This window comes from Eptesicus fuscus, chromosome 18, assembly GCF_027574615.1.
Source record: "Eptesicus fuscus isolate TK198812 chromosome 18, DD_ASM_mEF_20220401, whole genome shotgun sequence".
Taxonomy (NCBI): domain Eukaryota; kingdom Metazoa; phylum Chordata; class Mammalia; order Chiroptera; family Vespertilionidae; genus Eptesicus; species Eptesicus fuscus.
This window is the reverse complement of record NC_072490.1, coordinates 1,009,575-1,023,419: the sequence shown is the minus strand read 5'-3', so window position 1 is coordinate 1,023,419 and position 13,845 is coordinate 1,009,575. Positions and strand designations below refer to the sequence as shown.

General features: G+C 61.4%; 1 protein-coding gene across 2 annotated transcripts; it reads right to left on the bottom strand.

Moving 5' to 3' along the window:
• Positions 1 to 69: 69 nt before the first annotated feature.
• On the bottom strand, positions 70 to 13,461 carry ATRIP (ATR interacting protein). Of its 2 annotated transcripts, none has more exons than XM_008155884.3 (13): positions 13,125 to 13,461; positions 10,695 to 10,825; positions 9,893 to 10,063; positions 8,453 to 8,571; positions 6,781 to 6,938; positions 5,157 to 5,252; positions 4,714 to 4,843; positions 3,860 to 4,540; positions 1,500 to 1,636; positions 1,322 to 1,413; positions 903 to 983; positions 530 to 782; positions 70 to 203 (listed from the first exon to the last, which is right to left on the bottom strand). In XM_008155884.3, exons 1-13 carry the CDS (start codon positions 13,369 to 13,371, stop codon positions 136 to 138), a joined length of 2,364 nt encoding a protein of 787 aa, XP_008154106.2. In that variant the 5' UTR covers positions 13,372 to 13,461; the 3' UTR covers positions 70 to 135. The 2 variants fall into 2 exon arrangements, with proteins under 2 accessions (XP_008154106.2, XP_054585628.1); XM_054729653.1 differs by having other exon boundaries at positions 1,322 to 1,410.
• Positions 13,462 to 13,845: the final 384 nt, after the last annotated feature.

Here is a 13,845-nt window from a genome sequence, read left to right as displayed (position 1 = left end):
TCCCGGGTGTCGCTGCTCCATCCCTCCCCCTCGCCAACACAGACCAGACTCGGGCAACACAAAGGCGCGGTTCTCAGGGCTCTGCTTTAATCAGCCCTGGAGGGAGCCCCGGTGCTGCGGGCGCGTTCTCGGACCTCAGCCGCAGTCCACGTCGGGGTCATCCGCGTCGGGCTCCGCCGCACAGAGGTCATCCAGGGCAGCCTCTGCGCCAAAACAAGAGGGCTCTGCTCTGGCGGAGGCCGGAAGTGCCGGAGCGGGAGCCCGCCTCCCCTCCCCCTCGCAGGAACTGACCCGTCCCCTCCAGCCCAGGCCTCCTCCCTCAGCTACTGGAGCAAAGTGACACCAGCGAATCAGACAGGGATGTTTCTGGAAACCCGTGGCTCTGCCAGGCCGCCTGGACAGGAGCCACAGGCAGCCCGGCGTGGCCAAGGCCGTGGACGGAGGGCCGCAGGCCAGGAACCCGGACCTGTCCTGCACTTCAGGGAAGACCTGCAGGCGGGCGGGGTGTGCCCCTCCGCCACCCGCTCACCTTCGCAGTCGGTGACGTCGGGGAGACTGCGGATGAGCGCGCTGACGCCGGGCACCGCCTGGTCGTACTGGTGCAGGGCGCCCACGCAGTGCACGGCGAAGCGCTTGTCCTTCTGGGACAGGCTGTGCAGCAGCAGCGCCGCGTCCCGCAGGCACCGCACCGTGCGCCTCTGCCGCGCCGTCCTCGGGGCCCGGCCCGCCCTCCGCACGGTCAGCCACTGTCTGTGCAGCACCGCAGTGAGCGCCCGGACCACCTGGGGTGCAGGCCGGGTCAGGTCCGCGGCTCCTGCGCCCCGGAGTGAGGGCTGGGTGGTGGCACCAGGGTGAGAGGCTGCTCACCCGCCCACAGACCCGCCACCCGCCTGGGCACCCACCTCCACGTTGCACTGGCAGCTGGAGCCGGTCACCGGGGACGAGGGACTCTGTACGCCCAGCTTAGCCAGGAGCCACACGGCCTAGAGCAAGAGCAGACGTCCGGCTGAGACCTGGGCTCAGCGAGGCCGCTCCGGCTTCACAGAGCCCCTCGGCTTGCCTGCATGAACGGGGTCCAGGCCACGGTGGGTGCGGCCCTCCCAGGCCAGCTCAGGACCAACACCTGTGTCCCACCAACACCCCGCACGCCTCCAGCCCCACCCAGCCCCAGGCCCAGCCAAGTCCCAGGACCCCCGGGCTCCACCTCCTCGCCTCTGGGCGGCGTCACCTGGTTAGTGGCCACACAAATCTTGCTCCAAATGAACTGAAGCTCCCTCCTGGGGACGGAGGAGCGGCTCGCAGGTGGGCATGGCGTCCTTACCTCTTGCTCCAGGTGGAGCCACTGTGTGTCCGTGGCCGCGCGGTCGGGCCTGGAGGTGACGTATGTGTACAGCAGCAGCAGGAGGCAGCCTTCTGGAAGGGTGTCCACCTCTCGCTCAGGGTCCCCTACGAGCTAGGAGCCCCGGCCTGTCCCTGCGCCCCCCCTCTGCCCGCCTTACCCGAGCGGGAGCAGAGCTGAGGGGCCAGGGTCTCGTGGTCCGCCAGGAGGGCCAGCAGCTTCACCGCCAGCAGCACGCTGGGCAGGGCTACGTCTGGGCGGAGGCACCGTGGCAGCAGCGGGAAGACACACTGGAACCTGGAACGCAGGCCCAGAGATGGACACCTGTCCCGACCCCACAGCCCACCTCTTCCCACTCGAGGGACAGGACACCCCAGGCCAGTGCACACGGCCCCGACAGGCCTGACTCAGATGCCAGCCGCTCGCCTCGCCTCCTTCCACACGAGCGAGCGGGCACTGCCCTCGCTGGACGGCTGTGGCTGGTGGCAGCCCTGCCCGCTCAGTGCCACCCAGGGAGAGGCCTGGCCACACCCTACCGAGCTCTTTCCTGCCTCAGCTCCCTAATGGGGGCAGGTCTGAACGCAGGTGAGAAACACGTCCTGTGTCCACCACCCAGGGCCTGGCCAGGCTCCAGAAGTGACGAGGAGGACTTGGCTCTGGTTGGGTCTCATGCCTCCTCCCTGAGCCAGGACCCCCTCCTCCCTTGTCAGTACGAGAAGGTGCGCACTGGGCTGAGCCCGGGGGAGGGGCTCTGGGCACACTTCCCCGGGTGCCAGGCCTCAGGCACCCCTATTACCAAGGAACCAAGTCCCAAGACAGCCATTTGCTGTTTGTCCAACTGCACAGCCTCGTGGGTGGGGAGGCAATCCTCCACGTGCCCCCTCCACGCACCCGCAGCCTCTGAGCACACAGCACCGGGGGCTGACTATTCCCAGAATGCACTAGGACACAAGGTCTCACTATTCCGGCCAAACTCCTTTTAGAGCAAATCCCTCATGGTGGGCAGAGAAGCCGAAGGTGCTGTCGCCAGGGATGCTGGGATTGAACCTGGCCATTAGAAGTGCCCGAACTTGTCCGCTAACGCCGAGAATGGCTGCACGGAAAGCCCATCTTTATACACAGCAGTGGTGTCCACGGCGACAGCACAGAGCCTTTTAACCCAACACACCCGGGTCCCCGCTCGGCTGGAGGGGTGAGGGCTCTTCGCCCCTAAGGCCCGCCGTCCTAGTGCCTGGGAGCAGCCTGGACCTACTGCTACCAGCGTCGGAGGGTGATGTGCCCTCACACCGGTGGGCACGGTGCCCTGCGTTAGAGCCGTGGCACCCTCCCTGGTGGCACCTGTCCTGGCTTTTACGCCAAGATCAAGTGGGAGCCGTGCAGTGGCTCCGCCTGCAGGCGAAGGAGCTTGGAGAAGCTCCGAGGGGGAGGCAGTGCCCGTGACCGAGGGCCAAGGCTGGAGCCTCCCGGGTGGGAACCCACCAGCACATGCCCTCTGGGGTCTCCGCCCCGTTTTCCGCCTCCACACAGGCCTCGTCTCTCAGCCATACTGAGTGCAGGGGCGGGGCTGAGGGGCGGGCTGCGGGCGGAGCTGGTGGCTGTGGGAAGGGGCTGATGTCTGCTGTCCTAGGAATGGAGGATGGTGTCTGTCAAGAGAAACGGTGAAGACGTGGTCCCTGGTGCTGTCATCTAACAAACACAGAACCCCCAGCCAGCCCCTGAGCTGGGCTGCCTGGCACCTGGGTGCAGCCCTGTGCCCACCAGCTGCCCACACGCACTGCAGTCCTGCCAGCCCTGAGCACCACCTCAAGGAGGGGCCAGACCGGCCAGAATACCGTCAGGTGGCAGCCAGGACCCGGAAGTGCTTTAGAAGCAGCTGAGCTCAGGGAGGAAGATAATGCGGCAGCAGTCACCCCCAGGCGGCGCAGCCTCTCGGGCAGCAGGGGAGGTGGGGTTACTGGACGAGGGCACGGGCTGGATGGTGTTTCAGGTGCTCCCAGGCGTGAGGCTCTGAACCCCAAGCTAGGCCTTGAGGACCACAGTGCTCGTGAGCTGGGTTAACTGCGCCATCACTGCCCAGACCCCAGAGCAGGTAGCCTGTGGCTCACGCGTGAGGTGGGCACAGCGATGATGGGCAGACCCCTGCACCCGCTGCTCCTCGGGGACCCCTTAAACGTGGTGGTGACTGTGGTCTCCGCCTGATCCATGTCCAGGTTCCAAGGCCCCTTGGCCCAGCCTTTGCCCGTCGGGGGCAGGCCGCTCCCCCACAGCGGCTCACAGCGCCTTTTACCACGTGTCTGCTCACCTGCTGTGCGGCGGCAGCATTACCCAAACGAACCACTTCCTTGGTTCTCCCAATACCTAGTCCCACTTCCCCTCACGTCAGAGCTCCCTGAACAGGCCTTGGGACCTAAACCAGGCTTAGAACTGAGACAAGTCAAGATATGAGCCCAGTCCAAGGGCCACAGGATGACCCTCAAGAGGTCAGGGAAGTCAGAGAACCGCTCGCAGGCGGCACGGTACCTGGGCAAGAGCTCACGGGGAGAGTTTTCAGCCGATGTCACCAGCACCGTAAGGCACGGGCCCAGGAGGCTGGCCTGAGGGTGCCCTGTCGCTGCAGAAGAGAAAGCTAGCAGGCGGAGCAGCGTCTCCAGCAGGGGGTGCCGGCCTTGGTCCCCGGCAAGGCCCCCGGCGGCCGAGGTGGCCTCCCCGGGGGGACGCGGGCTCTGGCTTCCTTCCCCAGCAGCAGAGCCCGCCCCCGCTCCGGACAGCAGGCGGCGGACCACGGCCCCGCTGTGGCACACCAGGTGCTGGAGGACGCCCAGCGAGGCCACACAGCAGCTCTCCAGGCTGCACAGGGAGTCCTCGGCGCTGGCCTCCGCCCCGGAGCCCCCGCAGGAGGAGCGCGAGGGCGAGCCCCCCGGTGTGCCGCTCCTCCTGGCTGCTGCCGAGTCCTGCAGCGCCTGGCAGTGTGCGCCGACGAAGAACTGCACCAGGGGGAGCAGGTGCACGGCTCCGGGAAGCTGGCAGAGCGGGGAGGCCCCTGGGCCCCCCTCGGCCGGGGCCCCGTCACAGGAGTCCTCTTCCCTGGCGACCAGGTTCAGTCCCGTCAGCGCCAGGCTCTGTGCTTCTCGGAGGGCCGAGAGGGGGAACGGCCCATCGCGCGAGCCCGTGGTCCTCAGGCCTGAAACCGCAGCCCCGGCGCTAGCAGCAGACACAAAGGGAAGGCGGTGTGAGATGGGGGCGGTCAAGGCCCAGACAACTTGCCTCCCAGCGTCTCCAGCTGCCCTGTCCAGCCATAGGCCTCCCAGGCTGGCCAAGTCCCAGAAAGTTCTGGAAACTTCTTTCTAGACAAGCTTTGTAGGAGTCCTGCTTACCTGCCAAGCCCCAGGGGCTGCAGCAGGGTGCTGGTGGGAGCCTCAGAACCACAGCTCAGGAGGTGGCACAGACCAAGGGGTGACCCTGGGATCAAGGGCTGCTTCAGGAGAAGGTTTATCAAAATGGAGCCTGCAGAGAAGAAGGAGGGAGGCCTTTCTGTGGCCTCAGAAGGAAACGGAGGGTTCCCTGGGTGCCACTAAGCCCACTGGGACCTCTGGTGCTGAGGGCTCTGGGACACGCCTGCCGTGGCCCTGCCATTCTCCATCTGCTGCTGAGTCACCCACGCCTCCCTGGACCCTCGGAAGGACTGCCCGGGCCGCGGCCGCCGGGGCGGCTGCTCAGAGCGTGGCCAGCTCCCGGCACTGGCTCAGGATGCCGCCGCCTCGCAGAGCACAGTGGGAGCCAGGCAGGCCTCCTGCAGGCGGAGCAGGGGTTCTGGTACCTCGAGTGTTTGATCTCCGCATCAGGCTGCCAACAAGACTCTTTTGGGACTCTTCTTGCTTTGTGGGGTCACCGCCCAGACTGTGGGTCTTATTTTCTGAAACAGAATGTAAAATGTGAATCCAAGCTTGAGCACAAAAGCACAGGCATATCAGAAACGCTCAAATACAACGGGCTTAACACACAGATGCTTCTACTTCTGGCCAAAGCAACCCCAGCACCCCCGTGCCTTCGTCGTCCGCATGTGAAACAGGAGCTCCCACAAGAAAAGAGAAAGACACGTAAGGTGTGCCCCCCGGCAGTGAGAGTGACATCGAAGCAGAGCCACTGCATGCACATGCGCTGCTTATGTCCAGACACAGTTCTGAGCTGCGCACGTTAGCCCATTTGCTGCCCAGCAACCCGACCACGTGTTGTCATCAGCTGTTTTACATGCAGGACAACTGAGGCACGAGGTGAGGAACTTGCTTAAATCCACAAGCCGGTAAGCAGTGGCAGAACCTCCTGGCCAGACGGGGGGCTCCACTCCCGCTCGTCACCCCACCCCCGCGGCTCCTGGACTCCAGGGTGAGCGGCGGAGGTTCTCAGAGGTGGCAACAGCCAGAGCTTGGAAAGGGCTGCGGGTGGCAGGGGAGGGGGGCGTCTGAGCGGAAAGAGAGCTGGCACAGCACAGTCTCAGCGGAACCCTCCTGCTGCTGGACTGTCTGTCTCCGGACAGCAGGAGCGTCCCTCAGCCTGGCCTGGGCGGGACAAGCTGGAGGCGGGCGGAGAGGAGCACAGGTCCCTGCTCCGAGCTGTTCCTGGCGGGCTCTGAGGCTGCCTGCGGGTTCTAAATGGCCTGCACACGCTTTGGCACAGGTCCCTGCCAAGGTGCCCGAGCTTCCTCCCCCTTCAACGTGGCCCAGACTCAGCGATGTGCTTCCAATGAACAGAACGTGCAGAAGTGCCGCGAGGGCTCCTGTGGTGAGGCCACAGTGGGACAGCCCCCACCTGGCTGCCCCCAGGTCCCCCTGCTCTCCCCGCTCTCTGGGTTTGCTAGCTCTAGTGAAAGCCAGGCACCAGGTGATGAGATCAGCCCAGGAGCCCCGTGGAGGCGCCCGCACGTGGAGAGGAATCCGCTGCCAACCACGTGACTGAGCCCTAGACAAGCCTGCTGGGACTCTGGCCCCTGCAGGGACACACCGTCCCCACTGGGCCGTCAGAGCCGCTGGGACTCTGGCCCCTGCAGACAAACCATCCCACTGGGCCCTGTCAGAGCCGCTGGGACTCTGGCCCCTGCAGACACACCATCCCACTGGGCCGTCAGAGCCGCTGGGACTCTGGCCCCTGCAGACACACCATCCCACTGGGCCCTGTCAAAGCCGCTGGGACTCTGGCCCCTGCAGACAAACCATCCCACTGGGCCCTGTCAGAGCCGCTGGGACTCTGGCCCCTGCAGACAAACCATCCCACTGGGCCGTCAGAGCCGCTGGGACTCTGGCCCCTGCAGACACACCGTCCCCACTGGGCCCTGTCAGAGCCGCTGGCCCACAGAGACCAGGAGAAAATAAAGGCTCGTTGTTGTTTTAAGCCACAAGTTCGGGTGGTGTGTTACACAGCCATCGGTGACGGACAGACGGACTTACCCTCTCGGCCCGCCAGCGACGTGAAGCCTGGCTCTGTGGGGCAGGGCTGGGGGAAGGACGTGTTGGCACTGAAAGACTCCTTTGTGGGGAAAGGTGGTTTCCCAAACCGTGGAGAACACGCCTCCGGCTTTAGGGCCACAGACGGGCTTTTCCTGGGACTGGAAGAAGTTAACGGTGAGTGCAAAGGAAGGCGTCTGCAAAAGCCTTCAAAGCCTGCTTATAGCCTCCCAACAAGCTCGGAACTCCTCACGCCCAGGTGATGTGACCTCTGTCATTGTGTGTCAGGTCCGCAGGTGACAGGAAGGCATTTCATAAAGAAAGAGCTGCCTTTACACACATGGATGGGTCTCGAGAGCATTCTGCTCAGTGAACCAAGTCAGACAGGAAGGAAGAGAAGCACATGATCTCACTCACATGTGGGACAGAAAACAACCAACGAACAGACCGACAAGCTCACAGGCAGACACACCACGGTGGTCACCGGAGGGCGGGGGTGGGGAGGGCATGGAGGGTTGGGGTCACGTGTAAGGTCATGAGGAGACTTGACTCTGGGTGGTGAGTGCACATGGAGCAGACAGATGTGTGTTATGAAGGTGTACACCTAACACGTACGTTACCAACCAACGTTTCCCCGACAAATGAAAAAAGAAAGAAATGTAATAAGACTTAGCACTGCGGTAATAAATATGCAAAGCAGAAAAAAATTCAAGGCATTTTAATCCAAAGTGTTGAATAAAACTTTCATTTATGTCCATATTTCTCTAATCCCCCCAAACATTGGCCATAATTCTATCAAAACATGTTTTCAATGCGGGATGACCGCTTTTCTCACAGGGACTGAAGTCAAAGGTTTTCAGTAGAAAGAGGGTCAATTAGGAGGTGTGTTGTCACCTGAAACTAATATAATATTGAATGTCAACTGTAACTGAAAAGTAAAAAATGATTTAAAATTTTTTAAATTAAGAAAAAAGGTGTGTTGTGTCCTGCAGCTCGAGGAGAGCCGGCCCCTCGGTGCCACGGTCTGCGCTCGGGGCCGTCTCACCTCTGACGGGGTCAGCCAAGGCCCTCTGTGCAGGTGAGGAGCGCCCCGCTCTCCTCTCACCTGGACGACACGAGGCGAGCTGCCGTTCCACACCCTGCCCACCGAGGGCCAGGGCTGCGCACCACCGAAAAGGCGCCGAGCCGCACTATTCAAATGTCAAGGCTGACACGACACTGTCCTGCCTTCTCTGCGCGGCAGGGAGCGGACACTGACCATCAAGCAGCTCATCACACCTGCGGCACGAGCGGGGGCTGGACAAAGACCCCAGGGCAGCGAGGGAGGAAAAAGGTCCCGCTTACGCTTGGGGCAGAATCAGTTATTTAAGACAAACGATCTACAAGTGAAGACGGACCCACCCCAGAAGTCTGGGGACGACCTCGCTAGCCGTTTCTCGCCCGAGGAGGTGTCTTCCTCAGGCCGCGCAGCGGAAGCAGCCGAGAGGGAGGGGTTTTATGCTGTGATGCCCCAGACCACCCCAGCCTCATCCAAACCTCCGCGGAAGCCTTCAGCCAAGAGGACCTAGGGCCCCGGGCAGAGTCTAACGGGCCTCCACTCAGGACTAGCCTGACGCTGTCCTCAGACTTTCCACTCAACATGCAACACTGGTTCTCCTTCCAGCACCACCCTCACCTGCCGTGGGAAGTGGAGGGAACAGCTGGCCTATGGGCTCGCTCGCTGCACTGAAGCTTTGTCCTTAACTCATTCATCTCCGCATCTTTAAACTGGAGCTCAGACTGCAGCGACTGGAGCTGGGAGGCAAAGAAACACACTTCATCACATACATGTCACATGCGCAGATGCCACCGCTTCCAAACCCACGTTAACGAGGAACACAGGGAGGAATGAGAACGAAAATGTGCTAAAAAGGCGGGGGGAGCCTGCTGGGACTGAGTGCCCTGAGCATCCGGCTGTGGCCTTCTCTGACAGACAGCACGTCTTCTAGAAACACGTCTTCGTGGCGGGGGTAAGAGTGCCGCTCACATGCCAGCACAGAGCTGGACAAGGGCCTGTCTCAGTCCCTGTGACCTTTCAGCAAAGGTGGCGCACAATCCCAGGCCTTCGGGGAAGTCAGGGCAGGGCACCTGAAGTTTCACCAAAACCCGTGCGTGTGCCGAGACCTGCTGCTCTGGCCTCAGGGCCGCAGCCCCCACAGCCGCGGTCACTCCCTGCACGCTCCGGGCAGCCAGGGCAGAACGTTGGGTCTCCCCGGCCCTCCTGGTTACTTCCTGGACAGATCCAGGATGTGCGGCCCGGAGCCCAGGGCTCTGCCGAGGTCAGCACTGGTGTGAGGAAGCTGGACTCTAACGCTGGTGTGTCTGACTGCTGGGCCCTCGCTCTTCACCATGCATGTGGAACGGCAGCCACTGCTGTGGGTGCTGAATGAAGTGATGGCTCGGGAAGTGTGAGGGGAAGGGCGGTAGCCACTGGACACCTGCTCTTTTCCTTTGCCGAACAGCATCCCCCGCCCCCCGAGAAGCAGGCACCCCCTACCTCTGACCATGTGATCTGCAGGAGAGCTATGTCTCAGTGGTGACAGTGACTGGTTCAGGGACAGGCGCCTGGCTCAGGTCAGACAGAGCGTAAATGTCAAAGCTTCCCCAGAATTTTAAAGCTTGACCTGGAGCCATGCGCTGAGCCCAGGCGCTGGCAGAGCGCCCTGCGGCCTAAGGACGGAGCCTGGCTGCAGCAGCGGTTCAAGATGGGCCGGGCCAGGCTTGAGCCATCGGCCCCGCACACCCGCTTTCCCCAGACTTAGTTATGGAAGCCGACACCTTTCCTTCTGGCCTAAGCTAGATCGGCTGAGTTTCCCCCATTTAAACCTGTTTCTGGAGTCTAAGCTCGGGATTTCTTCCTGCCAAGACCAACCACCACAGCAAAGCAGTGCACGCACGCCCTTCCCCGCCACCCACGCACAGGGCCCAGGAGAAGGACCCGCATTCGCCGCGGCGGGAAGTACTGAGCACAGAACTGCTGACATCTTCCGGAAGATTCCCGGCAACTCTGGCCGCTGCTTCTAAAGGAACTCGGTGCTCGGCGAGCTGGGTCGTAGGGAGCACACAGCGCGGTCACCTTTCTGCAGAACTCCCGCTCCCTGTCGCTGAGCGCCTGCGCCTTCTCCTGCTCCAGCAGGAACTGCGATCTCCTCTGCTCCTCTAAAACGGATTCTGTCTGATGCAGGGAGTCCCGCAGAATTTTAATTTCTCCATTTTTAATGAGAACTTCTTCTTCCATGGCCTTCATCTGGAAATGCCAAAGCGATCTTGTGAAAAGTTTGTAAGGGAAGATTACATATGAACTATGTCAACATGAGGCTGGAGGGGGAGAAAGCCCGTGTGACACGTGTCCCACAGACCAGTGAGCGCCCCAAATACCTGTCCCCCCGGCCCCCACCGCACTGTGGTTTGCTGGGCCTGTTCATGACTAGCTGATGTTCAGCAAGGCAGCTTACAGACACACTTGCCACTCACGCATGCAGACTGTGGAACCCAGTGAGTCTTACACACGTCACAGAACGAAAATTCCACATTATGTTCCTGGTTTTCCTAGGGACCCAGGTTGGTCACATGAAGGATATCCGCTTTTTTTGCAAAATTGCTACTGAAAAGTCACCACTACACTGTGTGCTGCTCAGAGGACGCCTGCTGTGGGTTCTCTGTGCTAACAGGAAGCTGGTCTCTTCTGGGGGGCTGGTGCAGTTAGGAACCTCAGGATTTAGTCTCTTTCAGCCTCACTGTCTGGCGTTCTCTTCCCAGCCTTCCCCATTTATGGGGTGACTTCTGGACTCTTGTTTTAAAACTTTCATATATGTTACTGCACAATGCATGCATATGTGAAGGGATTCACTGTAGAAACCAAAAGTGAAGCCACGTACCTTTTCTTTAAGTTCTTTGTATTGGGCCTGAAGTAACTCTAATTCAAAATTATCTTTGACTGCAGCACTCTCCCTGCTCCTCCCTGCAGGGCCTCTGGACATCCCATCTGATCTGGGGGCGCCATGAACACCTGGAAGAAACAGTTCCCAGCATTTCCAACTTCTGCCAGACAATGCTGGAAAGAGTCACTCTTGAAAGCAAATTAGAGAAAGATCTAGTAAGAGATGCAGGTATTTTCCAACCTAGGAATGTGATTCAAACTCAGAAACGACCCCGATGAAATAACAGGTCCCACCGCCCTCTCCCCTCACCCCCGCAATGCTAAGTCTCATCTAAAGGCGGAAAGGCGCTGTGAAGATCCCTCGGGTCAGAACTCAATGACCTATTACACAACAGTATTTACTGAGCACCTACAATATGCCAGGCCTGGGCCAGCCCCCACAGGCACAATGGGATGGTGAGCAAAGTGGATTGTCCTTATGCCGTGGAGCTCACAGGACATTAGGAAGAGCAATGTGCAGAGTTTCTGTGTCGCAAAGAAGCAGGGAGAGTTCAAGGAAGAAAGGAAGGTCAGTGTGGCTGAGCCCAAGGAGGAAGAGGGAAAGGGACGGACCACGCTGGGCCTGTCAGGCCATATGAAGGGTTTTGATTTTTCCACTAGAAACGGCGGAAGTCATTCAAGGGCTCTCAGGAGGGGTGTTCACGCGCATCCGTGTGACTCAGCCCGAGCTGAGTTTGGAACAGATCACGCGGGCTGTGATGTGAAGTCTGACCTGTAGGGAGTCAGGATTGGAACTGGGAAGACAACATCCTAGACCCGTGGCCGGCAAACCGCGGCTCAAGAGCCACATGAGGCTCTTTGGCCCCTTGAGTGTGGCTCTTCCACGAAATACCACGGCCTGGGCGAGTCTATGTTGAAGAAGTGGCGTTAGAAGAAGTTTAAGTTTAAAAAATTTGGCTCTCAGAAGAAATTTCAATCGTTGTCCTGTTGATGTTTGGCTCTGTGGACTCATGAGTTTGCCAATGACTGGCCTAGACTGTTGTCCAGGGGAGGGGCGATGGTACCTTAGAGCAGGAAGATGGTAGGGATGAGGCAAAGAGGTTGGGTTCCAGAGGTGGATTAAGAAGGTGAAGGTGGAGGTACAGGATTGGAGGGGAATTGTGTGCAAGGCCACGGAAAGGGAGCGTTGCCTGTGGCAGCTGGGAGGCAGCGGTGCCAGTCACTACGGGGCGGAGCATCTGGGCACCAACCAGTGTGTTCTGAAGGTGTTTGCCAGGTGCCAGGCTGGAGATGCTGGAGGACTGGGTCTCCAGGAAATGACTGTGGAATTGAAGATGCCTGCGAGACATCCAAGTAGAGACGCAAGGTGCCCTCAAAACCTTTCTCTCTTTTGCCCTAGCCGGCTTGGCTCAGTGGATAGAGTGTCGGCCTGCGGACTGAAGGGTCCCAGGTTCGATTCTGGTCAAGGGCACATGCCCAGGTTTTGGGCTCGATCCCCAGTAGGGCCGTGCAGAAGGCAGCCGATCCATGATTCTCTCCCATCACTGACGTTTCTCTCTCTCCCCCCCCCCCTTCCTCTCTGAAATCAATAAAACATATACTTAAAAGAAAAACTTTCTCTTTCTGGGAGCCGTTCATTCCCCAACTAGAAAGCGTGTAAGCTCCATGACGGAAGGGGCTTCTGTCTTTTGCTCCTTGCTAAGTGAGCTGCAGCGCCTCAGGGCTGGGCTCCCAGTTCAACTGCTGGTTGTGTAAAAGGATAAGTCTCTTTCATCTCCTGCTTCTGCAGGGCCCCTATGCTCATGCAGCTCAAGGGGGACAGTGGCCTTCCGGCGACCTCCAGCCTCCCACAGGAATGGGTCTTCAGGCGGCGGCGGCGGGGGCGGGGCCGGTTCTGCCGGTGGAGGGAGCCGTGTTCCATGGACCTGTTAGAACCAACAAGGAGCGGCCCTAACTTCGGAAACTCAAGTTACATGTTCACCTGGCTTCCTGCGTTTCCAATCGGTGGTGTGACATTCCTGATCCAGCCTGCTGCTTAAATCAAGCAGTTCCTAGATTTTATTTTATTTAAAAAATATATATATTTCTATTGATTTCAGAGAGGAAGGGAGAGGGATAGGAACATCAATGATGAGAGAGGATCGTGGGTCGGCTGCCTCCTGCCTGCACGCCCCCTTCCGGGGACCGAGCCCGCATCCGGGGCCTGTGCCCTTGACCAGAATCGAACCCGGGACCCTTCAGTCTGCAGGCCGACGCTCCATCCACGGAGCCCAGCCAGCAGGGCTAGCAACGCCTAGATTTTAAACAAGTGAAGGGGCGGTGTGGGTGCGACACCAGGCCGCGCCCGCCGCGGGCTCCGAAGCCACCGCCTCGCGGTGAGGGCCGAGGGCCGCGTCGCCCTCCGGGAGGAGCCCCCGGGCGCACTCACTGGACGCGCCCCGGGCCGCGGGCGGGCACTGGCTCAGGGCCTGCGACGCCAGGATGTCGAGCTCCTCCAGGTCGTCCGCCGTGAAGTCCCCGTGAAGGCCGAACGGGTCTTCGGGGTCCGGGGCTGCTGCCGAGGGGAGGCCCCGCGCCCGCTTGCTCGGGGGCTGCCCGCTGCTGGGCGCCGGGCCGAGGCCGGGCGCCAGGGACCCGCCCCGCCGCCTGCCGCCCGGCGCGGGGGCTCCCGCCATCCTGCCGCCCGCCGCCCGCCTCCCGAGGCGCAGAGCCGGGCCCGGGCGCCGCGAGGCCGCAGGTGCACCAACCGCCGCGCGCCGCCGGCCGCTGCCGCCTCCGCCGCCGAGGCCACGCCCCCAGCCCGCAGGCCAATCGGCTGCCGGCCGGCGGGCGCGGGGCAATGACGCACGTCGAGCGCGCCCCGCCCCGCCCAGTGCCCGCCCCCTGTCCCTGCGGCTGCTGCTCAGCGGGTCTGGGACCGAGCCCCCAGGGGGTGCGTCCTGGGCTCCCCAGTCCCCCCGCGGGTGGCTGCGCTGGGGCACACGGTCAGGCTACGGGAGCTCGCGAGACCCCACACGTGCGCACGTGAATGGAGGCAGCCAGCAGGCAGGGCTTCGGGCTCCGCCACCTCGCTTCACCCCGCCTGACGCACCCGGACCCCCCTGGACCCACCTCGCAGACCTGCAGGTTCCCTGGGGGTGGAGTCCCGG

Excerpts from the sequence above, each read along its gene's own strand:
- ATRIP (XM_008155884.3), bottom strand. The coding sequence starts at position 13,371 with ATGGCGGGAGCCCCCGCGCCGGGCGGCAGGCGGCGGGGCGGGTCCCTG. Across the intron at positions 8,572-9,892 it reads AGCGGGAGTTCTGCAGAAAG|CTCCAGTCGCTGCAGTCTGA; the intron begins GTGACCGCGCTG and ends TTTGCCTCCCAG. Across the intron at positions 1,414-1,499 it reads TCAGCTCTGCTCCCGCTCGG|AAGGCTGCCTCCTGCTGCTG; the intron begins GTAAGGCGGGCA and ends ACACCCTTCCAG.